At 47.1% G+C, this 26,700-nt stretch overlaps 1 protein-coding gene across 3 annotated transcripts in view; it reads right to left on the bottom strand.

Annotated features, from left to right (window-relative positions):
* Positions 1-26,700, bottom strand: part of dnah5l (dynein, axonemal, heavy chain 5 like) — a 618,296-nt gene that overhangs the window by 69,647 nt on the left and 521,949 nt on the right. For all 3 annotated transcript variants that reach the window (XM_070881289.1, XM_070881290.1, XM_070881291.1), the window contains 2 exons: positions 25,248-25,515; positions 12,907-13,028 (listed from right to left, as the gene is read on the bottom strand). In XM_070881289.1, the coding sequence (XP_070737390.1) occupies positions 12,907-13,028; positions 25,248-25,515 (390 nt within the window). The remainder of the gene's footprint in view (positions 1-12,906; positions 13,029-25,247; positions 25,516-26,700) is intronic.

Here is a 26,700-nt window from a genome sequence, read left to right as displayed (position 1 = left end):
GGCAGATGGTGCCCTCAGTGCTGCACTGGGGTTGTTTTGCTTAATGTGCTTCACAAATTTTTGTAAACTATACCTTTCATTAATTGCCTTACAAAAGGTAGTATTTCAATGAAGTGAACGAAAGTACAAAAACCAAATACAATACCAAAGGTTGGTAATAACACAGATTGTGTGCTCCAGGGTCTGCCTGTTATTCAAATACACCTGTCTTAATCTGTTGAAATCAAACACTGCTCAGCTTGATCACTAGATGGATGTCATCTGGTTCACCACAACATCACCAAGCAGCCAATTTAATTATAAAATGGTAATGCTTTGCACCTGAAGAAGTCTGCAGTTCAAACTGTTCTACCTTGCTGGTTGGAGAAAGGTCCAAGGTGGTGAACATTTTTTCAAGGAGAGAAAAAACACAAGGGGCCAAATAATGCCTTCATTAATGCACACATTGGCCAGCATTCAGAGGTTAACAGATATGCCATGAGTTGTGAATCTCCAGAACTTGCTGGTCAATTTAAGCCGTTCCGCCGTTTGCTTCACACAAATGGCACCTTGTCCTTAGCCTCCCCGTTATTTGCTGGTGAGTAAGAGCTTAAACATCCTTTTAATGATGTGATAATCGTTAATCCACCCATCTTTGTATCATCAGCAAACTTGGTTACATTACACTCGGTCCCTTCATCCAAGTCATTAATATAGATTGTAAATAGTTGAGGTTCCAGCACCAATCCCTGCGGCACCCCACTAGTTACTGATTGCCAACCGGAAAATGATCCATTTCGGGGCGGTACTGATAGTGGGGCAGTCCTGATACCACCTGGAAAAAGTGTGCACCCTCGTCTGCAAAATTCGGGAAAAAATTACGTACCATGATTGGGGGCGCAAAATCAGGCAGTACATATGGAAGTTTTTGCGCCCCAGCTGAAAATTGTGACGTAAAAGAAGTTTGATATTTCGCGCATGAGCAGATGCATTTCAATTTTCCCGGGCGCAGGCGGTACTTTCGGGTGCGCCGATTTTCTTCGTGCATGCGCAGATGACCCGGCCCACTTCCAGCGGGAGAGCTGGCGCAGCAGGAGGGTAGACAATGTGCATGGCAATTCGCTCATGTGGCTGCTGAGGCATTAGTGCAGGCCATAGAGAGGAGGTGGCCTGCACTGCATCTGGTGGGTGAAAGGAGGCCCATGCCCAGCATCTTCAAAAGGATATGGAGGGAGATAGCCCAGGAGGTGGCAGCGGCAGACACAGTGGCCAGAACTGGCACACGATGCAGCAAGAAGTTCAACAACCTCACGAGGGTTGTGAAGATGAGTACCTTTCACATTTCTGTAGGCTTGCCTTTTTGCAATATCAGTGCCTCACACAATGCTAAGTCTTTGATGGAGCTGCACTTCCTCTATGTGTTACAGGTATTTGTGTGGATTGTTGAAGCCACCTGAAAGCTGTAGGCTCAGTTCTACCGCCATGCCCTGCGCATTCAGGATACACGGACCTTCTTGTCCCCTAATCATTGTCACACACTCCACTCCCACTGTTGATATGCGTTGTCCAAACGTTACCCTGAGCCCCTATGCTACGCTATGCCTGATACCAGGGATGAGGGACTTCAGTTATGTGGAAATATTGGAGAAGCTAGGATTGTTCTCCTTAGAGCAGAGAAGGTTAAGGAGAGACTTAATAGAGATATTCAAAATTATGAGGGGTGTTGACAGAGCAAGTAGAGAGAAACTGTTTCCTCTAGTAAGTGGTCGATAACCAGAGGTCATAGAGTTAAAATAACTGGCAAAAGAACTAGTGGGGAAATGGGAAGAATTTTTGGTTGTTAAGATCTGAATCACATTACCTGAAAGCATGGTGGAAGCAGATTCCATAGGAAATTTCAAACAGCAATTGGACATGTATTTGAAGAGGACGCCTTTGCAAGGTTATGGGGGAAAAGTTGTTATGTGGGATTAAATTGGACAGCTCTTTCAAAGAGCCGGCACAAGCTCGATGGGCCAAATGGCCTCCTTCTGTGTTGTAAGATTCTATGGGGCCGAAATTCAGGGTCCGGATAAGGGCAGTTACCGCTGTTTTGCAGCGGCCATGCAGCAGAATTGAGTGGTGGCCGTGTTGCAGTCCATTGGCCGCCACGACCCATATTCAGCGCGGGAGTTTTTGGAGCAGTCCACTTCCGCCCCAAACCCCAGATTTCCGCTGCAGTGTGGGGCTTGCGGCTGTGATGATGTCATTAAAGTGCGCTCCGCTACCACTCCTCCACGCCACCTATTTTCACTATAAAAAACTCAGCTTTTTTTCTGACAGTGCCCCTGCCAGCTTTTTGGGTCGGTGCACTTTTCCGGGCTGCTCGAGACCGCCAGAGGAGGAAAACAGAGGTTTGGTGTGATCAGGTTTTTTTTGTGCAAACTTTTCGGATTTCTCTGTAGGGATTTGCTAAACCTGCATCAGACTTTGGATAACTTTTTGAAAGTTTAGAACAATTTTTCACTCTCACTGATTAGTCGTGGCTTGTGGGCCTCATTCTCTGCTCCACAGAGGCCTACTTGTGAGGGTCGAGCCTGCAGAGAGAATGGGCTCAGTGTTGGCAAGGCAACGGCTTGTGCACATTGCGAAAGGCAGTGCGGCAAGCAGGATAAGGCAGTGCCATCAGCAACAGGCACAAAGACAGCGGGCAAGGTAGTCAGCAGCCATGGCTAGACAACCTGGAGAAGGGCTTGCAGAGAGATGGTGTGAGGAGGGGGGTCAGGTACACATTGCCAGTAACAGCTTGCAGAGGCTGAGGAACATCAGCAGGAACAGGGAGAAGGTGATCAACCAGCTGGCATCAGAGGGGCACAGCACAGACCTGGGAGAAGGAAGCCCTACCGTCAAAGGATGTACCGATGTCAGTTTTCATTCCTGGAGCTCAGTGATGAGCAATGTTTGCGAAGGCTGCAATTTAGAAAGGACATCCTGAGGGAGCTGTGCAATATCCTGCGGGCAGGTCTGCAGCCTCAGATAAGGCTGAGGACAGCTCTCACTGTTGAGACTAAGGTCACCATAGCGCTCAACTTTTATGTGGCAGGCTCGTTCCAGTCTGTCACTGCAGACATATCCAACATATCATAATTCTCCGCCCATCACTCCATCCGGCAGGTGACCAATGCTCTGTGTAAATAAGAGAAGAGTGCAATATATCTCCTTCCCGATGACCAGGGAGAAGCAGGTGGAGTGGCAGGCCGGATTTATCAGGATTGCAGGGTTCCCCAGAGTGCAGGGTGCCATCGACTGCCCTCACTGAATCATCCCGAACTCTTTATGAACAGAAAGGGATTCCACTCTCTGAATGTGCAGCTTGTGTGCAACCACCAGCGTAAGATCCTGGCAGTTGATGCCCGGTATCCAGACAGCAGCCACGATTCGTTCATCCCGCGCCAGAGCAGTGTGCCTGCCGTCTTCACCGGGCCAAACCATGATTGTGGATGGCTGCTTGGGGACAAGGGATATCTCCTGTCCACTTGGCTGCTGACTCCACTGTGGAACCCCAGGACAGCGCCAGAGCATGCATACAATGACGCTCATTCTGCCACCAGGTGCATCATCAAGCACTGCATCGGGATCCTCAAACAGAGATTCCGTTGCCTGGACCGGTCTGGTGGCGCCTTGCAGTACTCTCCTGAATGGGTCTCCATATTCGTGGTGGTCTGCTGCATGCTGCACAACCTGGCTCTCATGAGAGGCCAGCCGCTGGAGGTAAAGTCCATACTCTACAGCATGAAACCACACGAGGCACCTTCTGAGGACAAGGTCACTCCATGACCTTAACTCTTTATTCACAGGACTCCAAAGACAGTGACCCTGCGTGGGACCTCCCTTTTTATACCTGAGTGATCAGGTAAGGAGTGTCTCCCACAAGTTCACCCCTTGTGGTCAAGGTGTGCATCTAGGTTGAGTGTATACAGTAATACAGTGGTGTTACATTGTGGTTACATACATGACATCACCTCCCCCACAAAGTCTTATTGGAATCATAGGTTTAGTCTTTCAGGTGGTCTACGCTCCCTCGTGGAGCGCCGCAGTTGGGACTCTGGTTTTTGGACACTAACGTGAGTGTCTGTCACCTGTGGTGATTCCGGTCTGTCCGGGCTGACTGCAGGGTCTGTGCATTCTTCAGATTTCTCCTGTTGCTCGTTCACTGGCGGTGTGGTGAGCTCCATCTCATGGTCTTCTTCAGGTACCTCCGTGTCGATGCTGAACCTTTTTTTTAACTTGGTCCCGATGCTTACGGCATATCTGACCATTGTTGAGTTTTACCACGATGACCCTATTCCCCTCTTTGTCAATTATAATGCCGTCAAGCCATTTGGGCCCCATGACGTGATTGAGAACGAATACAGGATCATTTATTTCTATAAATCTCCCTCTCGCATTACGGTCATGGTACTCATTTTGTGACTTGCGCTTGTCCTCAACTATGTCGGTCAGGACTGGGTGAATGAGGGACAACTAAGTTTTGAGTGTCCATTTCATTAGTAGCTCTGCGGGCGGGACCCCTATGAGCGAGTGCGGTCGGGATCTATAGGCCAGGAGGAGGCGCGATAGGGAGGGCCCTTGAATCCTGAGCATACCTTGCATGATGATTTGGACTGCACGTTCCGCCTGCCATTGGAGGCTGGCTTGAACGGTGCAGTCCTGACGTGGTTGATGCCATTGCCCGACATAAACTCTCGGAATTCGTAGCTTGTGAAACATGGGCCATTATCACTAACCAGGATGTCCGGCAAGCCATGGGTTGCAAAGATCGCACGTAGGCTTTCCACGGTGGTGGATGACGTGCATGAATTCAGAATGATGCACTCGATCCATTTCGAGTACGCATCTACCACAATAAGGAACATCTTACCCATGAACAGGCCCACGTCGTCAACATGAATGCGTGACCATGGACTGGTGGGCCAGGACCACGGGCTGAGCGGGGCCTCCCTGGGGGCATTACCCAGCTGGGCACATGTCATGCACTTGCGAACACAGTGTTCCAGATCTGAATCAATTCCAGGCCACCAAACATGTGACCGGGCAATGGCCTTCATCATCACAATGCCTGGGTGCTCGCTGTGGAGTTCCTTGCCCTTCTGGGGCATAACTACCCGGCTGCCCCATAGTAGGCAGTCGACTTGGGTGGAGAGCTCATCCATCCGTCTGTGGAACGGTCTGACCTTCTCAGGGCATGCTCTGTGTGCGGGCGCCCAATCCCCAGTCAGGACACATTTCTTAATCAGGGATAGGAGGGGCTCTCTGTTTGTCCAGATTTTGATCTGGCGGGCTGTGATAGGGGAGCCTGCGCTGTCAAAGACACCGACAGCCATGACCATCTCGGCGCTTTGCTCCGCTGCCCCCTCAGTGGTGGCCAGTGGAAGCCTGCTGAGCACGTCAGCGCAGTTTTCAGTGCCGGGCCGGTGCCAGATGGAGTAGTCATAAGCAGCCAGCGTGAGAGCCCATCGCTGTATGCGAGCTGATGCGTTGGCATTGACAGCCTTGCTGTCTGACAACAGGGATGTTAATGGCTTGTGGTCTATCTCTAATTCAAACTTCCTACCAAATAGGTACTGATGAATTTTTTTTTTGCACCGTAGACACATGCAAGCGCTTCCTTCTCGACCATCCCATATCCCTGTTCTGCTTGAGAGAGCGACCTGGAGGCATAAGCCACAGGTTGTAGTTGACCCTCAGCATTGCCCTGTTGCAACAGGCACCCAACCCCATTGGACGATGCATCACATGTCAGAACCAAGTTTTTACAGGCGTCGTACAGGGTCAACAATCTTGGGAAACTAGAAGATTGGGAAAATTTTAAACGACAGCAAAGAATTACTAAGAAAGCAATAAAGAAAGGAAAGATAGATTACGAAAGTAAACTTGCGCAAAACATAAAAACAGATAGTAAAAGCTTTTACCGATATATAAAACGGAAAAGAGTGACTAAAGTAAATGTTGGTCCCTTAGAAGATGAGAAGGGGGATTTAATAATGGGAAATGTGGAAATGGCTGAGACCTTAAACAATTATTTTGCTTCCGTCTTCACAGTGGAAGACACAAAAACCATGCCAAAATTGCTGGTTATGGAAAGGGAGGACCTTGAGATAATCACCATCACTAGCGGGGTAGTGCTGGACAGGATAATGGGACCCAAGGTAGACAAGTCCCCTGGTCCTGATGAAATGCATCCCAGGGTATTAAAAGAGATGGCGGAAGTTATAGCAGATGCATTCGTTATAATCTACCAAAATTCTCTGGACTCTGGGGAGGTACCAGCGGATTGGAAAGCAGCTAATGTAACGCCTCTGTTTAAAAAAGGGGGCAGACAAAAGGTAGGTAATTTAGGCCGGTTAGTTTAACATCTGTAGTGGGGAAAATGCTTGAAGCTATCATTAAGGAAGAAATAGCGGGACATCTAGATAGGAATAGTGCAATCAAGCAGACGCAGCATGGATTCATGAAGGGGAAATCATGTTTAACTAATTTACTGGAATTCTTTGAGGATATAACGAGCATGGTGGACAGAGGTGCACCGATGGATGTGGTGTATTTAGATTTCCAAAAGACATTCGATAAGGTGCCACACAAAAGGTTACTGCAGAAGATAAAGGTACGCGGAGTCAGAGGAAATGTATTAGCATGAATCGAGAATTGGCTGGCTAACAGAAAGCAGAGAGTCGGGATAAATGGGTCCTTTTTGGGTTGGAAATCGGTGGTTAGTGGTGTGCCACAGGGATCGGTGCTGGGACCACAACTGTTTACAATATACATAGATGACCTGGAAGAGGGGACAGAGTGTAGTGTAACAAAATTTGCAGATGACGCAAAGATTAGTGGGAAAGCGGGTTGTGTAGAGGACACAGAGAGGCTGCAAAGAGATTTAGATAGGTTAAGCGAATGGGCTAAGGTTTGGCAGATGGAATACAATGTCGGAAAATGTGAGGTCATCCACCTTGGAAAAAAAAACAATAAAAGGGAATATTATTTGAATGGGAAGAAATTACAACATGCTGCGGTGCAGAGGGACCTGGGGGTCCTTGTGCATGAATCCCAAAAAGTTAGTTTGCAGGTGCAGCAGGTAATCAGGAAGGCATATAGAATGTTGGCCTTCATTGCAAGAGGGATGGAGTACAAAAGCAGGGAGATCCTGCTGCAACTGTACAGGGTATTGGTGAGGCCGCACCTGGAGTACTGCATGCAGTTTTGGTCACCTTACTAAAGGAAGGATATACTAGCTTTGGAGGGGGTACAGAGACGATTCACTAGGCTGATTCCGGAGATGAGGGGGTTACCTTATGATGATAGATTGAGTAGGCTGGGTCTTTACTCGTTGGAGTTCAGAAGGATGAGGGGTAATCTTATGGAAACATTTTAAATAATGAAAGGGATAGACAAGATAGAGGCAGAGAGGTTGTTTCCACTGGTTGGGGAGACTAGAACTAGGGGGCACAGCCTCAAAATACGGGGAAACCAATTTAAAACCGAGTTGAGAAGGAATTTCTTCTCCCAGAGGGTTGTGAATCTATGGAATTCTCTGCCCAAGGAAGCAGTTGAGGCAAGCTCATTGAATGTATTCAAATCACAGATAGATAGATCTTTAACCCATAAGGGAATTAAGGGTTGTGGGGAGCGGGCGGGTAAGTGGAGCTGAGTCCACGGCCAGATCAGCCATGATCTTATGAATGCCCATGAGTGACTGGCTGGCCCCAGTGTCCAACTCCATGCATACTGGGATACCGTTTAATAAAACCCTCATCATCATTGGTGGCGTTTTGGTGTATGAACTGTGAATATTCGCCACATGGACCCGCTGCACCTCGGCGTCCATCGATTTTCCCCAAAAGTCATCCTGCCTCAAAGAACCCTCTTCTGGTCCATCCGCCTCATATATTAGTCTGGTTGCAGACTTCCTGCACATTCGAGCTAAGTGGCCACTGAGATTGCAGTTCCTGCAGACAAACTGTTGAAATCTGCAAGATCTGGCTATGTGTTTTCCCCCGCACCTCCAGCATGAGTTAAAGTTTCCATTATTGGGAACAACAGGGCTGTGGCCAGGCATTCCGTGCTGACTGACTCTTAAGTACCCTATTAATGGGTGTCAATGGCCCCATCCCGGGCCGCATTGTCCACTGTGATGGTATGAATGTTCGTTCAGCCTGCCATTGTCTCTGTTGAAGTCTTGCTCTGTGGTCAATTGCTTCAGGCTGCCCCTGCCTGCCTGCGGGGCTCTGAGTCGCATTAATGATGTTGACTCCCTGATCCATCGCCGCATTAGAGGCAGAATTGCGCGCGTATATTATTTTCGTCTCTTCCTCCCCCGCCATGAAAGTTTGAGCCATCAATGCCGCCGCTTCCAAGGTCAAATCCTTGGTCTCAATTCATTTGCGGAAAATTCCCGCATGACCGATGCCCTCGATAAAGAAGTCCCTTAGCATCTCCCCCCTGCAGGCATCTGTGAACTTACAGAGTCTGGCCAAACGCCGGAGGTCCGCTACAAAGTCTGGTATGCTCTGTCCTTCATGACGTCGGTGGGTGTAGAATCTGTGTCGGGCCATATGTATGCTACTCGTTGGTTTGAGGTGCTCCACGATCAATTTGCTAAATTCTTCAAAGGTTTTGTCCGCCAGCTTTTCATGTGCTAGTAAGTCCTTCTTGAGTGTGTAAGTCTTTGGTCCGCAGCTGGTCAAGAGATGAGCCCTTCGCTTGTCGACTGCTGCATCCCCCAGCCAATCCTTCGTAACGACGCTTTGCTGAAGCCTCGCGTCAAAATCGTCGCAGTCTTCCCCAACACAGTACCGTTCCTCTGTGCTACCGGTGGCCATTCTCGTGGGTCGTGAATTCCCGTTTCTCGTCGCCAATGTAAAGTCCATACTCTGCAGCATGGAACCACACGAGGCACCTTCTGGGGACAAGGTCACTCTGTGACCTGAACTCTTTATTCACAGGACTCCAAAGACAGTGACCATGCGTAGGACCTCCCTTTTTATACCTGAGTGATCAGGTAAGGAGTATCTCCCACAAGTTCATCCCTTGTGGTCAAGGTGTGCATCTAGGTTGAGTGTATACAGTAACACAGTGGTGTTACATTGTGGTTACATACAAGACAAATACCACCTGATGAGGAGTAGGCGCAGCAGCAGGAGGAGGAGGGGCAGCATGAGGAGAAGGAAGAGGATCCCCGTCGCCACCCACCTAGGAGGCGCCGTTGCCATCCCAACCCTGCAAAAGATGTGCAGAGACATCTGATTGCTGCTCGATTCAGGTAATTTCATACCCACAGGACCCTTCAGCTTCTATTTTCCATGGCCATCTCAATGAGTGCCTTCATTCATAATTGCCCACTCTGAAATGATACACCTGCCCAGATATAGGTGCAAAAAATAAAGATTTATGAGATCATCCAAATCAGTGCAAAAAACTAACAACAAAATGCAGTGCAAAAACTTACACAATAACTTCATTTTTCACCCTTGTGCATTTCCTTATATCCCCTCTTATGCGTGCCTAATCTATTACTGTGCCTCAGTGTCTCCCTGGTGACTGCCTCATGGATCTGGGAAGGCTGCTGTGTTTCCCATGTGGAAGATGTAGATGTCCTTCTCGGATGCCCTCGACCAGCTTTGGGCCTGGAAGGGCTGGGTGCAGGCTGGTCAGCACTCTCCTGGGAGGGTTCAATCTGGCTTGGCTCAAGCAAGGCCATGTGTGGAGGCATTGGTGGAGTGACAGGTCTTGGGTCAGGAATGCTGTGATCCTGAGGGAGCGCATCATCTGTATCCTGGTCCAAGGAGCCTGAGTCACTCACCGGGGGGGGGGGGGCGGCACATTACCACCACCACCAAACTGAGGGAGCTCAAGTCGGGGCTATTGGGCCATAGCAGAAGGTCCCCCGTTGCCCGTGGTGGACCCAGCCACGAAAGCAACACTGAGGTGTCAGGTGGTATCGAGGTGAGCTGCATGAGAGCAGCCAGAGTCTTAAAGCCAGCAGACATTGCAGCAGTTTGACGCTCCGTGGCCTGTTACCCAGAATGCATAAGAGCATTCTGAGTTTCCAAGGCCGCGGCCATCCTCTCCAAACCAGCACTGATGCACTCGTTCCCTTGTGCCTGTGCTGCACTGGCACCTGCCACATCACCTACAGGTTGCTGCATCACAACTGGATCCGCACGGACAATCTGGAAGTCCACCATCACCTGCATACTGGCAATGATGGGCTCCATGGAGTGCGCAAAGCTGTCAACTATGTGGGAGGTGGACTCCTCCACGCTCCTCACCACTTCCGACAGCCTGTCTGGCACCCTTGCCAGTACCCACAACATCTTGGAATACATGGCTTCCACCCTTCTCTCATAAGTCGCGACATCAATGGGCTTGTCTGAATCCTCCTCAGCAGAACTCCGATGCGGACTCGCCCCCTGGACAGATGGCACCTGAGTTTGCCTAGCCCCGTCACCATGCTGCAGCCCTCTACACCCCGATACAACACACAGTGCAGACCCCTGTACTAGTTGCACCAGATCAGAGCGCCCAATATCCGAGCTGGCGCTTGTGGGTGGAAGCCATAATGCGGTGCTGCCAGCAGTGTATTCCTCCTCATCCCTGAGGTCCCCAAAAGATGGAGTGCGCTCCAGGGTGTCAGCAAGGCTGGAGCCCTCAATGCTGTCACTCAGCATTTCGGCACTGCTGTCCTCAAGGGTGTCATCGAGGCCTAGCACTGGTCTGACAGGTGCTGTCTCTCTGTCTCCTGTGCTGCCACTCAGTCTCTCATCTGTAAACATAAATGGGAGAAGGGCTGCCGTGAGGGGTAGGTAGGAGATTGATGCATGGAGGCTGCAACGCATATACTTTTAGAAGGAAAGGCACAGTGGGCAATGGAGCATTCAGAGAAAGATAGCATTAAAGGAGGGCCTTCACTTACCCACATTGGCATCGGCAGTACCGGTGGCCACAGGAAGGCATCATGTCTGCCGATGAGCGCCTCGATCCTCTCCTCCAAACGTGTGAGGATTTGGAGCTCGGCCTCGCCACCACCAGTCCTCCTTTGCTCCATCCTGTTGTGTGCAATTTTAGCCTGTAAAACATAGAATGGTTAGTGAGTACCACTGTGATGACGCATTAGAAATGAGTGCACAAGTGTGACCCTGACATGCAGCTGTAACTGTGAGATGAGAGGGAGCATCCATTGGGCAAACCAAAACATATATATATATATTTAAGGCCTCAACAATGAAATGCTGCTTCAGTGACTATACAGTGAAGGTAGCAAATAAGAGAAGGATGAAGCAGAGGCTCAAAGATTCAAGGTCAGCAGTTGGTGGAACAGGTACTCACTTTCATTAGACAGATGATATCGTTCAATCGTTTTCTGCACTGCGTGGCGGTGTGGTTATGAATGGAGGTCCCGGAGACCTCCACAGCAATCTCCCTCCAAGAATTGGTAAACGCCTCGCGAGTAGATCTCCCTGCATCTGGGTAAAGGACTCGTCTCCTTCCCTCGACACCCTGCACCAACGTCTCCAGCTCGGCATCGGAAAATCGCGTTGCCCTTCTTGGCCCAGCAGTACCAGCCATCCTTCAACACAACTTCCCTCCTCAGGGCCTAGCTGCAAATCCTGGCCTTTAAGAAGGCCAGGGAGCAGCTGGCTCGTGAGCTTCAAATGACCAGAAGGGTGAATTTCCGTGTGATAATGCCGCACCAATCAACCCACCCACACCGCTGCAAACTCCCGGTTCCTACCGCTGAATGCCATTTAAAAAAAAAAAAATCCTTGAAAATCGATCGTGTTGCCGCCGCTAAAATAGCGGCGTAGTTGCGCAAAAAAGACAGTAGTACACCAGGTTTGTGACGGGCCTGAATTTCGGTCCCTAAGATTCTATGACAGCATTGGCCTTACAGTGAAGTTTGAGCCAACAGGAACATGTTATCCTGAGAACCTGTCAGCAGTTCATCAGGGATCATAACCAATCTTGCCTTATTTAACTTTTGATGTCTGAGCCCCATTAGTATCTGATGGATATTACACTGCAGTGGGAACAATTCAATAAATTACTCTGCTACAGAAAAAAAGCTTCATTTCTACTGGGGTAATAACTTTGCAAAGATTCCTGACATTGCAGCCTTCAGCTGGCTTTTTAGAGTATGTTGACAATGCTTGTAAACATATTAGGAAGGGTCATGACAACATAAAGGAATTGACGACAAACTTATGGATGTTTTGTACGTTTCCAGCAACATCACTGAGAGTGAATGCTCACAAAACCACTAGGCAGAAAAAATTGCTCATTTTAATGTACGTCTTACCTCACTAATGGATGGAGAGCTTTGGGATAGATTGTTGGCTTTACCATCTGGGCATTAAGGATCACCTGAGCAGAGCACGGTTTCATGTATCTTACATTATTATATATAACTGTATCCTAACATGCTATACATGACTGTAATAAGATATGACCTGTAACCACCAGCATACCTTACCACCAGGAGTGCACTTGCAAGAGATAGGTATATAAGTACAGGTCTCAGACAAGTGCAGCATTCCAGAGCTGTGAAATAAATGTGCAGGTCCAGAGTGACCTTGACTTCACTACATGCCTCGTGTGAATCTGTACTGAGGGGACAGGACTTTACACACGGAATAGGAAATTTGATGGGGAGGTCACACACCTGTGACAGAACCAACCAGAATTTTCTCCCATCAATTTCTATGCAAGGAAAATCAGGCTGGTTCTGTTACTGGGAATGAGATTACAGTGTTCAGAGTTTCATTATAAATGGGTAGTAATTATAACAGGAGAGTTATTGCATTGATTTAATTTGAATTGGGATATTTAAATTTGTCCTTTATAAATGGATATGCAGCATAAATTATGTTCTAATGAATTAGAAAAGAGCTGTACCTGCACAGTTGTATGGAGGAAGGCCACAGCATATAATAAAGGTTTCCACTGTGACATGTTGCTGACATCCAGTTGTTCCTGGGTGATGCTGCTGAAAGTACGCTTCAGGCCAGCTTTCACACCTATGCATTTACAAGAATACAGACAAGCAGTTAAATTATTATTTTAAACCTATGTTTAGTGATACAAGGTATATACCAGGAATTGCTATCTGAATCAATGACACTTATGAACTAAATATCACAGCTTATTTTGTAATCTGTCACAGCATGTAAACTTCAAATAATTATTTCCAAGTTAATTTTCTTGTGAGTCTAAAATATAATAAAATTCGATCTTAATACGCAAAATTGAAAATGGCATGAGTAATGACTGGAACATTGATTTCATCTTATGCTTTTTTCTTGAAATCTAAACTCTAAAGTTCAAAGAGATATTTATATCGTGAAGTGTGTTTTTTTTATCCCGAGGACGTAAGAGCTTTTTACAATATGTGAAATAATTGCATTAGCCAGTTAATATATTCCCTCTTAGTGCATGGTTGGTGAAAGGAAACATTTGCTTTGGCACTGATCAATTCCTATACACCAGGAAGGGACAATGTTAAATTACCCACCCTCAGTGTAATCTTCTTCATTATTTGAATATTATTCTTGCTTCTCATATAAATGAATGGGTTGTTTCACCACTATTATTATAAATGCAAGTTATTGAATGAATTATCATAAAAATAGTCCAAATCATGGAAATCCGTCTCTTTAGTGCACTTCATGTCACAGTGCAAGGTGAGTGAAATCATGACAGCATGTGCTGTATACAAAGGCTTGTACTAGATTCAAACAGCGAGGGGGCTAAATCTAATTGCCCCCCAAAAGCGGGCATGGGTATCCCAATGCACGATTAGCCCACGCCTGTTGAGTCCGATGCTGGTAGCACGCAAACTTTGTGCTGCCTGTTAATTTAAATGATTTTAGAATACAGTCCAGCATTAAACGTGCTGTTGAATGGCTTGATGCCTGAGCAAGGGGGCAATTTTGTGACAGGCTAGCTCCAGTTCAAGCTATACTGCACTACTTAAAGCCAGCCTGCACCTCATAAAGAGTAGATACATTCTGGCTGGAGCAGGTGCTTGCAGGATGTCACAGCAATCTAGCAATCCATTAACCAACAGATTACTAGGATTGATGAGGTGCCGTCCCGTGGCTCTGTGGAGCACGAACCTGCTGTCCTCTTTCAGGATGACAGCATTCGTCCTCCCACCACTGCCACTCCACCAGTGACCTTACTGTTGACTGTCAGCCAGTCAGCCAGCCCAGACTGTTGCCACCCATGCCAAGCTGGTGTAGTCCGAAGCCAGGCTTTCTAGGCCCAGAGCTGCTCTAGACGACCACGAATGCGGGAAGTGTCACCAGCTACGGCAGCTCGAGATCCGTGTTTCGGAGCTTGAGCGGCGGCTGGAGTCACTGCAGTGCATTCGGGAGGTTGAGAAATTTGTGGAATGCAAGTTTCTGGAGATAGTCACCCCACAGCTTAAGAGTGTGCAGGCAGAGAGGGAATGAATGGGTGACTGTCAGACAGAAGAGGAAGACCAGGCAGGTAATGCAGGAGTCCACTGAGTGCATTTCACTCTCCAACAAGTATTCTGTTCTGAGATGGTTGCTCTAGGGAGTGCAGCCAGAGCCAAGTCCATGGCACCATGGGTGGCTCAGCTGCACAGGGGGAGAGGAAAAAGAGTGAAGAGCAATAGTGATGGGAGATTCAATAGTTAGGGGAGCAGACTGGCGTTTCTGTGTCGCAGACGTGACTCTAGTCACTGAGCAGCTGCAGGACATTCTGAGGGGGGAGGGTCAACAGCCAGAGGTCATGGTCTATATCGGTACCAATGACATAGGTAGAAAGAGGGATGAGGTCCTGCAGGCAGATTTTAGGGAGCTAGGAGAGAGATTAAAAAGCAGGACCTCAAAGGTAGTAATCTCTGGATTACTCCCAGTGCCACGTGCTACTGAGTACAGAAATAGGAGGATAGAGCAGATGAATGTGTGGCTGCAGAGATGGTGCAGGAAAGAGGACTTTAGATTCCTGAGGCATTGGGACCGTTTCTAGGGGAGGTGGGACCTGTCCAAGCCAGACAGGTTGCATCTCAACAGAGCCGGGACCAATATTCTTGTTGGGGGTGTTTGCTAGTGCTGTTGGGGAGGGTTTAAACTAGCTTGGCAGAGGGATGGGAACCTGAGAGTAGATTCAGAAAGGAGAGAAGCAAAGTGGGAAGTGGAAAGCAGAAAATTAGAAAGTGGAAGGCAGAGGAAACAAAGGCTAGAAAATAGACAACAAGGGAGTTTGGCAGTGCTGAATGGTGTATACTTCAATGCAGAGTCTAAGGAATAAGGCAGTTGGGCTGAGAGCACAGATAGACATTTGGGAATATGATATTATAGCTTACACCGAGACATGGCTGAAAAAAGGGCAGGTATAACATTCCTGGTTACAGGGTTTTCAGATGGGATAGAGAGGGGGATAAAAAAGGAGGGGGTCGCAGTTTGTTTATAGAAACAATTACAGCTGTGAGGAGGGATGGATCATCAAATGAGGCCATATGAGTTGAATTGAAGATCAAAAAAAGGGTGATCACACTGCTGGGAGTGTACTATTGACCCCCAAACTATAGAAGGAGATAGAAGAGCAAGTATGTAGGCAAATTTTTGAAAAATGCAAAAACTATTATAATAGTAGGGGATTTCAACCACTCTAATATTAACTGGGATAGAATTAGTGTGAAAGGTATAGACAGTGCAAAATTCCTAAAATGCATTCAGGAGAACTTTTAGCCAGTCTGTAGCAAAACCAACAGGGTGGGGGCACTTCTGGACTTAATTTTAGGGAATGAAGCTGGGCAGATGGAAGGGGGAGAGCATTTTGGTGCTAGTGATCATAATTCAGTTAGATTTAGGGTAGTTATGGAAAAGGACAAAGATCGATCAGGAATAAAAGTTCTCAGTTGGGGGAAAGCCAATTATATTAAGCTGAGATGTGATTTAGCCAAAGTGGAATGGAAACAACTACTTGAAGGTAAATCAGTGTCAGAGCAGTGGGAGGGATTCAAGGAGAAGATCCTGAGGGTTCAGAGCAAGTATGTTCAAAGAAAAAGGGTGGGACTAACCAATCTCAAGCCCCCTGGATGTCCAGGAACATATGGGGTCGGATAACGATTAAAAAGGGAGGCTTAAGACAGATGCCGAGGGGTCAATATTGCAGAAGATCTAGATGAGTATAGAAAGTACAGGGGTGAAATTAAAAAGGAAATGAGGAAAGCAAAGTGAGGGCATGCAAACATTTTGGTAAGTAAAATCAAGGAAACCCCAAAGATGTTTTATAAATACATTAAGAGCAAGAGGAAAACTAAAGAAGCAATAGGGCCTATTAGAGACCATAAAGATAATCTGTGTGTGGAGGCGGAAGACATGGGTATGGTTCTTAATGAATACTTTGTATCTGTTTTCACAAAAGAGAGGGGTGATGCAGACATTGCAATCAAGGAAGAGGAGTGTGAAATATTAGATGAAATAGTGAGAGAGGAAGTATTAAGGGGTTTAGCAGTTTTGAAAATCGATAAATCCCCAGGCCCAGACAAAATGTATCCCAGACTGTTAAGAGAAGCAAAAGTGGAAATAGCAGAGACTCTGACCATCATTTTCCAATCCTCTCTGGCTACAGGTGTGGTACTCGAGAACTGCTAACGTTGTACCTTTGTTTAAAAAGGGAGAAAGGGATAGACCGAGTAATTACAGGCTAGTCAGCCTAACCTCAGTGGTGGGAAAATTATTGGAAAAAATTCTGAGGGACAGGATAAATCTTTATTTAGAAAGATATGGATTAGTCAAGGACCGTCAGCATGGATTTGTTAAGGGAAGGTCGTGTCTGACTAACTTGATTGAATTTTTGGGGTAGGTAACAAGGAGGGTCAATTTCATGCATTTGATATAGTGTATATGGATTTTAGCAAGGCTTTTGATAATATCCCACATGGCAGACTGATCACGAAAATAAGAGCCCATGGGTTCCAAGGCAAAGTGGCAAGTTGGATCCAAAATTGGCTCAGAGGCAGGAAGCAAAGGGTAATGGTTGATGGGTGTTTTTGTGACTGGAAGGCTGTTTCCAATGGGGTTCCGCAGGGCTCAGTGGGTCCTTTCTTTTTTGTGGTATATATAATCAATGATTTAGATTTGAATGTCGGGGGTATAATTAAGAAGTTTGCAGATGATACAAAAATTGGCTGTGTGGTTGATAATGAAGAAGAAAGCAGTAGACTGCAGGAAGATATCGATGAACTGGTCAGGTGGGCAGAACAGTGGCAAATGGAATTCAATCCAGAGAAGTGTGAGCTAATGCATTGGGGGAGGGCTAACAAGGCAAGGGAATATATAATAAATGGTAGGACACTGAGAAGTGTAAAGGAACAAAGGGACCATGGAGTGCAGGTCTACAGATCCCTGAAGGTAGCAGGCCAGGTAGATAAGGTTGTTAAACACAGCACAGTTGAGATTCAATAACTCAGAATAAAATCTGAGATCATCCTGATCGTATGGATCAGCTACTTTGTGCCTAGGTCACTGGGAAACCTATGTGTATTACTTTACTATAGACAAAAAGTTATTCCATCACAAATTGCAAATAAGGCAGAGTGATCCTTCTATTATGCCAAGTGACTGAAGTTTAAACTCAGTGGGGGTGAAATTCGATTAAGCTCAAAAATAGGCAGGGGAGCGCGAAGTATGATCTGCCCGTGCCCGTTCAAAATAGTGTAGGCAGCATGCAAAAGTTGTGCTGCCTGCTCATTTACATGATTGGAGCACTGAGCTCAGTGCTAAATGTGCTGCTGGTTGGCTTACTGCTCAAGAGGAGGGTACAATATCAGGTGCAGTCTACTAGCCAATAGCAATTTCCTAGGCTCTCTGCACTACATAAAGGGGAGGTGCTTTGTTGCAGAAGCATCTCATAGCCACTCTGGATGAAGCCATGGCTCAACAGGAAAGAGAGACGGTAAGGAGATTCTCAGATTCAGCACTGGAGGTCCTGGGGGTTCACAGAAGACAACAGGTCCTCTACCCGTATGGTGGGAAAGAGGCCTTCCAGGCTGCACACCAGAAGGCAGTGGGAGGAGATACAGAAGCTGTCAGTGTCACGTGTGCTGTCTCCCGGACCTGGACCCAGTGCGGCAAGAAGTTTAATGACCTCCCACGAGTAGTCAAGGTAAGTGAATGCATCTTCAAATGCTATTTCCCACCAAATGCACCACTCGCCTCACACACTGCTCAATGCACTATACCCCATAACTCATCTTTTTTTTAAAATTTGTTCCGGGATGTGGACATCTTTGGCAAGGCCAGCATTTATTGTCCATCTCTAATTGCCTTTGAGAAAGTGGTGGTGAGCCGCCTTCTTGAACCACTGCAGTCCTTGTGGTTAGGGACTCCCACAGTGCTGTTAGGGAGGGACTTCCAGGATTTTGATCCAGTGACGATGAAGGAACAGCGATATATTTCCAAGTCAGGATGGTGTGTAACTAGGAGGGAACCTTGCAGGTGATGGTCTTCTCATGCGCTTGCTGCCCTTCTCCTTCTAGGTGATAGAGGTCTCAGGTTTGGGAGGTGCTGCTGAAGAAGCCTTGGCGAGTTGCTCCTGTGCATCTTATAGATGGTACACACTGCAGCCACAGTGCACCGGTGGTGGAGGGAGTGAATGTTTAAGGTAGTAGATGGGGTGCCAATCAAGAGGGCTGCTTTGTCCTGGATGGTGTTGAGCTTCATGAGTGTTGTTGGAGCTGCACTCATCCAGGCAAGTGGAGAATATTCCATTACACTCCTGAATTGTGCCTTGTAGATCGTGGATAGGATTTGGGGAGTCAGGAGGTGAGACACTCGCCACAGAATACCTAGCCTCTGACCCGCTCTTGTTGCCACAGTATTTATGTGGCTAGTCCAGTTAAGTTTCTGGTCAGTGGTAACCCCCAGGATGTTGATGGTGGGGGTCTTGGCGACGGTAATGCCATTGAATATCGAGGGGAGGTGTTTAGTTGTTGGAGATGGTCACTACCTAGCACTTGTGTGGCGCGAATGTTACTTGCTACTTATCAGCCCAAGTCTGAATGTCATCCAGATCTTGCTGCATGTGGGCATGGACTGCTTCATTTTCTGAGGAGTTGCAAATGGAACTGAACACTGTGCAATCATCAGCGAACATTCCCACTTCTGAAGGAAGGAAGATCATTGATGAACCAACTGAAGATGACTGGGCCTAGGACACTGCCCTGAGGAACTCCTGCAGTGATGTCCTGGGGCTGGGATGATTGACCTCCAACAACGACAACCATTTTCCTCTGTGCTAGGCATGACTCCAGCCAGTGGAGAGTTTTCCCCCTGATTCCCATTGACTTCAGTTTTACTATGGCTCCTTGATGCCACACTCAGTCAAATGCTGCCTTGATGTCAAGGGCAGTCACTCTCACCTCACCTCTGGAATTCAGCTCTTTTGTCCATTGTTGGAGCAAGGCTGTAATGAGGTCTGGAGCTGAGTGGTCCTGGTGGAACCCAAACTGAGCATCAGTGAGCAGGTTATTGATGAATAAGTGCTGCTTGATAACACTGTCGATGACCCTTTCATCACTTTGCTGATTATTGAGAGTAGACTGATAGGGTGGTAATTGGCTGGATTGGATTTGTCCTGCTTTTTGTGGACAGGACATACCTAGGCAATTTTGGACATTGTCGGGTAAATGCCAGTGTCGTAGCTGTACTGGAACAGCTTGGCTAGAGACGCAGCTAGTTCTGGAGCACATGTCTTCAGCATCAACATACTCTAGCAATCATGATTCATACCTTACAATCATAGCTTCACCTCACCCTCACACACTTAGCCCTGCTGCACACACCTTGCACAAAATGCCAGCTATTCAACCATGACAGGCACATCACCCAAATACATTCACCGCACTCACTGACAAACCTCCCTTTCTTGCAGGCAAAGGTGGCACACGAAGATGAGCAGCAGCAGACAGGCGGAGAAGCAGCACATCTTCAGAACCTCACTGAGCTGGAGGATACAGTGCTGTCAATGAGACCGTGATGAAGGGCGAGGTTGAAAGCATTGCTGATGACGGTACGCTGATACCTAATCCTTCTCACATCCCACTTCCTCCTCATCCCACAATCCCTTCGCACTCACAAGCTGCTGGTGGTGTAATCATGCACAGTTTGCTTTCCCACCTTCTCCTCACCACAACATAGAAACATAGAAAATAGGAGCAGTAGTAGGCCATTCGGCCCTTCGAGCCTACACCACCATTCAATATGATCATGGCTGATCCTCTATCTCAACATCATATTCCTGCTTTTTCCCCATACTCCTTGATGCCTTTTGTTTCTAGAAATCTATCTATCTCCCTCTTAAATATATTCAGCGACTTGGCCTCCACAGCCTTCTGTGGTCGAGAATTCCATAGGTTCACCACCCTCTGAGTGAAAACATTTCTCCTCATCTCGGTCCTAAATTTCCTACCCCGTATCCTGAGACTGTGACCCCTTGTTCTAGACTTCCCAGCCAGAGGAAACATCCTCCCCGCATCCAGTCTAACCAACCCAGTCAGAATTTTATGCGTTTCAATGAGATCCCCTCTCATTCTTCTAAACTCCAGTGAATACAGTCCTCGTCGACCCAATCTCTCCTCATATGACAGTCCTGCCATCCCAGGTACTTGTGCATGAAACACAAAAGGATAACAGGCAGGTACAGCAAGTGATCAGGAAGGCCAATGGTATTGTGGCCTTTATTGCAAAGGGGATGGAGTATAAAAGCGAGGAAGTCTTACCACAGCTATATAAGGTATTGGTGAGGCCACACCTGGAATACTGCGTGCAGTTTTGGTTTCCATATTTACGAAAGGATATACTTGCTTTAGAGGCAGTTCAAAGAAGGTTCACTAGGTTGATTCCGGGACTGAGGGGATTGACTTATGAGGAAAGGTTGAGTAGGTTGGGCCTCTACCCATTGGAATTCAGAAGAATGAGAGGTGATCTTATCGAGACGTATAAGATTATGAGGGGGCTTGACAGGGTGGATGCAGAGAGGATGTTTCCACTGATGGGGGAGACTCGAACTAGAGGGCACAATCTTAGAATAAGGGGCTGCCCATTTAAAACAGAGATAAGGAGAAATTTCTTCTCTCAGAGGGTTGTGAATCTGTGGAATTCGCTGCCTCAGAGAGCTGTGGAAGTTGGAGCATTGAATAAATTTAAGACAGAAATAGACGATAAGGGCATAGGGGGATATGGGGAGCGGCCAGGGAAGTGGAGCTGAGTCCATGATTAGATCAGCCATGATCTTATTGAATGGCGGAGCAGGCTTGAGGTTCACTCCTGTTCCTATTTCTTATGTTCTTATGAATCAGTCTGGTGAACCTTTGCAGCACTTCCTCTATGGCAAGTATATCCTTTCTTAGGTAAGGAGACCAAAACTGCACACAATACTTCAGGTATTGTCTCACCAAGTCCCTTATGCCTTTCTCCTTTCAGATACCCAAAGACTGCCACCAGCCTAGCCTGTCCCCAACATTATAGAGGAGGAGAGTGAAGGAGAAGAGGAGGCACCGTCACTCGATCTGACACTCCCAGGCACCAGCTCAGAAAATGGCATTGTGCGTACTTTAGAGGGTACTGTAGAGGCAGGATCTGCACGTGGTGAGTCACCAGGCATGAGTGGGCTGCAGCTAGGCCAGGGAGAAAGGGTAACTCAAATGCCAGCTCCCCGGAGGGCGACTTCGTGCACAAGTGCTGCTGCACAGGACTCAGATGATGAATTCAATGGGGCGGCCTCCAGAAGAAGGGTGATCAGCATGCAGACAGAAATACTTGGTGCAATGGCAAGTCTGCCAGAGAGCCTCTTGTCAAGGAGCATGGAGGAGTCCGGCTGCAACATTGCATGAGGCTTTGCATAGAGCCAATGATGTCCAGGATGGAAATTATGGGCAACTCCATTAGGACACTTGTGGAGCCAACCATGATGCTGAATGTGATGGATGATGTGGCAGCTGTCATTGCAGCACCAACGGAAGCAACCCAACATCTGAGTGCTGCAGTGCTAGCTCAGACTGTTCTCATGCAGTCTCAGCTTGCTACCACCCAAGCACAGACAGATGCCATTGTGGATGGGTTTATGGGTGTGTCAAGGGTCTCACAGCAGTCCAGCAATCTGTGCTCCAACAAATGGCAAGGAATGCTGAGGCTCTACCCTGGGGGAGTGGCAGTGGCTCAATGGAGCAAGAGCCTATTGTCCTCTCTCAGAATTACAGCATTCCTACTCCCATCACTGCCACTTCGCCAGTACCCATGCTACTGCCTGTCAGACTGTTGCCGCCCATGCCGAGGTGGTACAATTTTCAGCTGGGCCTTCTAGGCCTAGAGTTGCTTGAGGTTGTCCTGCAAGGCCATCTGCAATCTCCCCATGGAAAATCAGCAGCCTTCCACCAGCCCTGCTGCAGCTGCTGGGGTAACACTTCATAGGAGCACTAGAGTATGCAAAGGAACACGAAAGACAGACACTAAGGGAATGCATAAGGGTGATTATTTGATGTTATTATGTATTTTTGCATTGATTCATTTATAAATTATGTTTGGCTCTCATTTCAGCTTTGTGCCTAAGAGGATGCTGTGATCGTCTGTGACAGAGGGATGATAAGGTGGGGAAATGGTGAGCAACAGGTATGTGGGGTTTCATTCAGGGGAACCAGATTCTAATGAGGCACTCACGGACAGCCCATCCAGAACGGGGATCTGTCTGTTTCCTCCCTCCCTTCCTTCTCATCCTCTTCCTCCTGACGTGGTCGCGGAACCCATGATGGCAAGGGCTGTGCCCTCATGATGGCCAAGTTGTGGAGGATGCAGCAGATCACCATGAAATGGGGCACTCACTCCAGCATGTACTGGAGGGTTCCTGCTGAGCAATGAAGGCAGCAGAACCACTGTTTTAGCACCCCGATGGTCTGCTCAATGAGGTTCCTTGTGGCAGCATGGCTCTCATTATATGAGTGCTAGCCATGACTGGTGGGGTTGGGGAGGGGAATCATCAGCCAGGTATAGAGCAGATAGCCTTTGTCCCTGAACAGCCACCTTCGGGTTCGTTGTGGTGGTTTAAAGATTGCTGGCACACCAGACTGGCGCAGGATAAATGCATAATGACTGCTGCAAGGATACTGGGCATTCACCATCATGATGTGCTGGGCATGGTCACCCACCAACTGCACATTAAGTGTGTCATGTATGTACATGCTGTTTGTAGCCACCAGATGGTGTCATTGTTGGAGGCCACTGATCAGCACACACATGGTGCTGCTCTGGTATAAAAGGCCAGCCATTTTGTGAGTCAGGCACTTTGGGCCGTAATAAAGCAGAAGCAAGGTTGTACCTTGCTTAGTTAAACTGTACTCAGTTTGTACCTTTATTGCATACATAACAAAGTGAATGGTAGCCTTTGCAGTTGAGGTACATCCCAGCATTGGTATGCCGTGCCCGCAAAGCCACGCATGTACAGTCAATGGTGCCCTGTACCATGGAGAAGCTCGGTATCCTGGCAAAGCCACATGTGCACTCATCCTGCTTCTCCCTGTTCAGAGAGAAGACAATAACAAAAAAAAGGGACGTCATCAAGGTCCAGGCCAGTGATTGGAGCGTGGGCAGGTACTGAAGGAGCGGCGAGGTCGGGGCGAAGGAGCAGCAAGAGATTGTAGAGGGACGTGATCGGGGCCCAGGAGAGGCATGAGTTCGGGGCCCAGAAGAGGCGAGAGCCCAGGGGCAGCACAGGCCATCCCACACTGCGATATGTGTGTGCACTAGGTCCGTGCAGCAGAGCTGGTCTCCAGTTATCTTGGTTAATCCTTGCTACTGGACCAAGATCTAGCTCTGTCAAGCCCGTGTGGTGGCTGGTGTGCAACGGTCACCACACGTTAAAAAAATCCACGCACCGGCATCTTCCACCCTTCAAGATTTAGTTCGGACCTGGAATTTTAGGTCCATCATTAAAACACCTGTGAACTTTTTGACGTGGAAGCAAGTCATTCTCGATTCGAGGGACTGCCTATGATGATGACATTCCTTCTCCTGGAGCACAGAGCCTCTGTGACTATCCATCCATTGCCAGCGATGGATGGCAAACTGGGAGATGTCAGCTTTGTCTCTGCCATAAGCTGGAAGGATCCGGTGGCAAAAAGATTGAGGGCCACGGTGACCTTGAAGGCCACTGGCAGCGCCATTGTCTCCCTGCTCTGATGCTGCAGATCTGGTTCCAGAAGGTGGCAGAGTTCTGTGACCACCTCTTTGGTGAAGCGGAGCCTTCTAATAACCTGCTCCTGGCTTATGTGCAGGTAAAAGGAGTGCTCTTGGAAGACCCTAGTTGGGTAAGACCTCCTACTGAGAGCCCTCCTGCCCTTTCTCCTCCTCCCTCTACGAGCAGCTTGTCCTCTTCTTTGCTGCCTCTGCTCCATCTCTCTAGTGTGAGGAGGACTGCAAATAGAGCCTACATAACTGGGAGCAAGTGTTCTGAGCAGACCCTTGAATTCAGAAGAAAGGCCTTCTCCACTTGTAGCATCATTCCCTGTCACCTCACCAATTTTAAATAACTGTAGAAAGCTCCAAACAGTTGCACAAACTTACACAGTCAGTAGAAATCAAAAAGCAAATCACCTGTTGATCCCTTTAAATAGCACTAGTGGGGGGACCCTCGTGCAGCTGAACGCACATTCAGCTGTTCGTGTTTTGGAGAGGGTGTTGAATGGAGCGGCGACGTATAAAATGGCAGGTTGTACGCCAAATCACCGTTGCACATTCATTGGCATCACGATCTGCCTCATTATCATTTTTGTAGGAAGAGCAGGCAATGGCTGTCGACCTGAAAAATTGGCGGCCACCACGGGACGCGCTAGAACTGGGCGGAAGTGAGCCGCAAAGGTGCTGAATTTCACGGCCAGTACAATAGCAAGGTGCAGAAGTCTAATCTATGAGCATTAAGTGGAACAGAAACAACCTCAGTCAATTCCATTACTATAGATATTCACTGCTGTTATCAATCTATTGCTCCCCCTATTGACCATCAGAACAGTAAACAATTTTGCTTTTTGTAAAAAGAAAATTGTATGTGCACAGAGGCTAGGAATTCTCCAGGAGCTACTCTCTCTCCACCATTGTGGACCGGAAATCCTGTTTATGTGCGTAAAAGGGCTTTCCCCCCCACTTTCAGTGAAGTTATGGTGGAAGAGCGGGAGCAGCTCCAAGGAAATTCCCGGCCAACTTCTGTTTTACCTTGAGGGGGCTCGTTGGTAAATTTAATAGATGACTGTAATAAGTTGATGGGAAACTTTGGATGGACCTCTGTTGTGATCCAGGTTCGACATCCATCATGCATAGATTCTGTTGTGGTGACAGTATCTAAAAGTTCGTCCATGAAGTTCAAGCCCAGGTGACAGTTCTGTAAAAGAAGCCAGCCACCATCCTGCATGCACTGAGTCAGCAAACGCCTTGCATGGATCTCCTGACCCTGGCCCATAGATATAGCACGGCAGGGAACATTCTGAAGGAACATAAAATAAAAGCACATCTATTTGTACTTGGAGCAAAATAAGTTTGGCTCATGCAATATTCAGCTTACACCTACGCACCTTGAACCATAACTTAACCGACCATCACATTATTTATCCAACATCAAACAGTAACAAAAGCATTATATGCTAATTGTTTATGATTTTAACTTGCAAAATCATGCATTCCACTTAGCTATGTTTAAAATATGTTAACTTGGATTAACACAGTAGACTTATTTAAGCTACAGAAATATAATTTTATAATTTATTTAGCAGACTAAATACTTCGAAGAATTCATAAATTGCTTTGCATCTTTCCATAAAAAAGACTAATCAGTTGGATAATTAGCAATACAGTAAGTAAAACTTAATATTTAGCAATCGAGAGGTACATTTGTTTTAATACAAATATTTCTGTTTAGCTTTTAACGGTTGCCATTAGCAACGGTCATATTGATGCAGCAGGTTAAAAGCAGTTTCAACCCCGATTCGAGAGAGTGTTGGTGTAGAACATAAAACTATCCACAGTTTTACACAGCTTGGCACTAAATTGTCAATCTCACTAAAATAGACCGCAAAGGATGTCTAGTGTATGAAATGGAAATATTCACGCTATTGCATTAGGATTTAAGGGACATTTTAGGATAGTTTTGTACTGGCTAACACATGCTACACCACACAAGGGTATGCTTGATGCTGATGTTGCATACCCAAAGTGTTCCATTTTCCAGAGCTTACAGCCTTATCCTAGTGAACAGACAAAAAAAAAATCACAAAAACATCAATTTAGACAACAAATGGTTGCATTTACAATCAGTTATTTATTACTATATTTAAAAGTCTTGTATATGCGTGCATTATGTCGGTAATTTTGTAAGTATGCATTCTCAATGGAGTGCCTTGCCTGCTGGTAGCGCAAGTTGAAAATTCTGGCGTGCATTGCCCATGATTTTCCAACCAACGGTGTAACTGTCACTTATTTCCTGTGACACTTTGCTGTTACATTTCTCTACTATGCTATTTCCATCACATTTATCTGTCATATTTTTCTGTCACAATTAAACATCCTGATTAATTTTATTACGTGAATATTTCAAGCTTGGTCTTCAAAGTACCATACTTACCTTGGGACATTTCATATCAGTCTCCAGTACAGGTGGCCCTATTGTCCATCT

The sequence above is a fragment of the Pristiophorus japonicus genome, chromosome 5 (genome assembly GCF_044704955.1).
Source record: "Pristiophorus japonicus isolate sPriJap1 chromosome 5, sPriJap1.hap1, whole genome shotgun sequence".
Lineage (NCBI taxonomy): Eukaryota > Metazoa > Chordata > Chondrichthyes > Pristiophoridae > Pristiophorus > Pristiophorus japonicus.
This window is presented reverse-complemented; position numbering and strand designations above follow the sequence as displayed.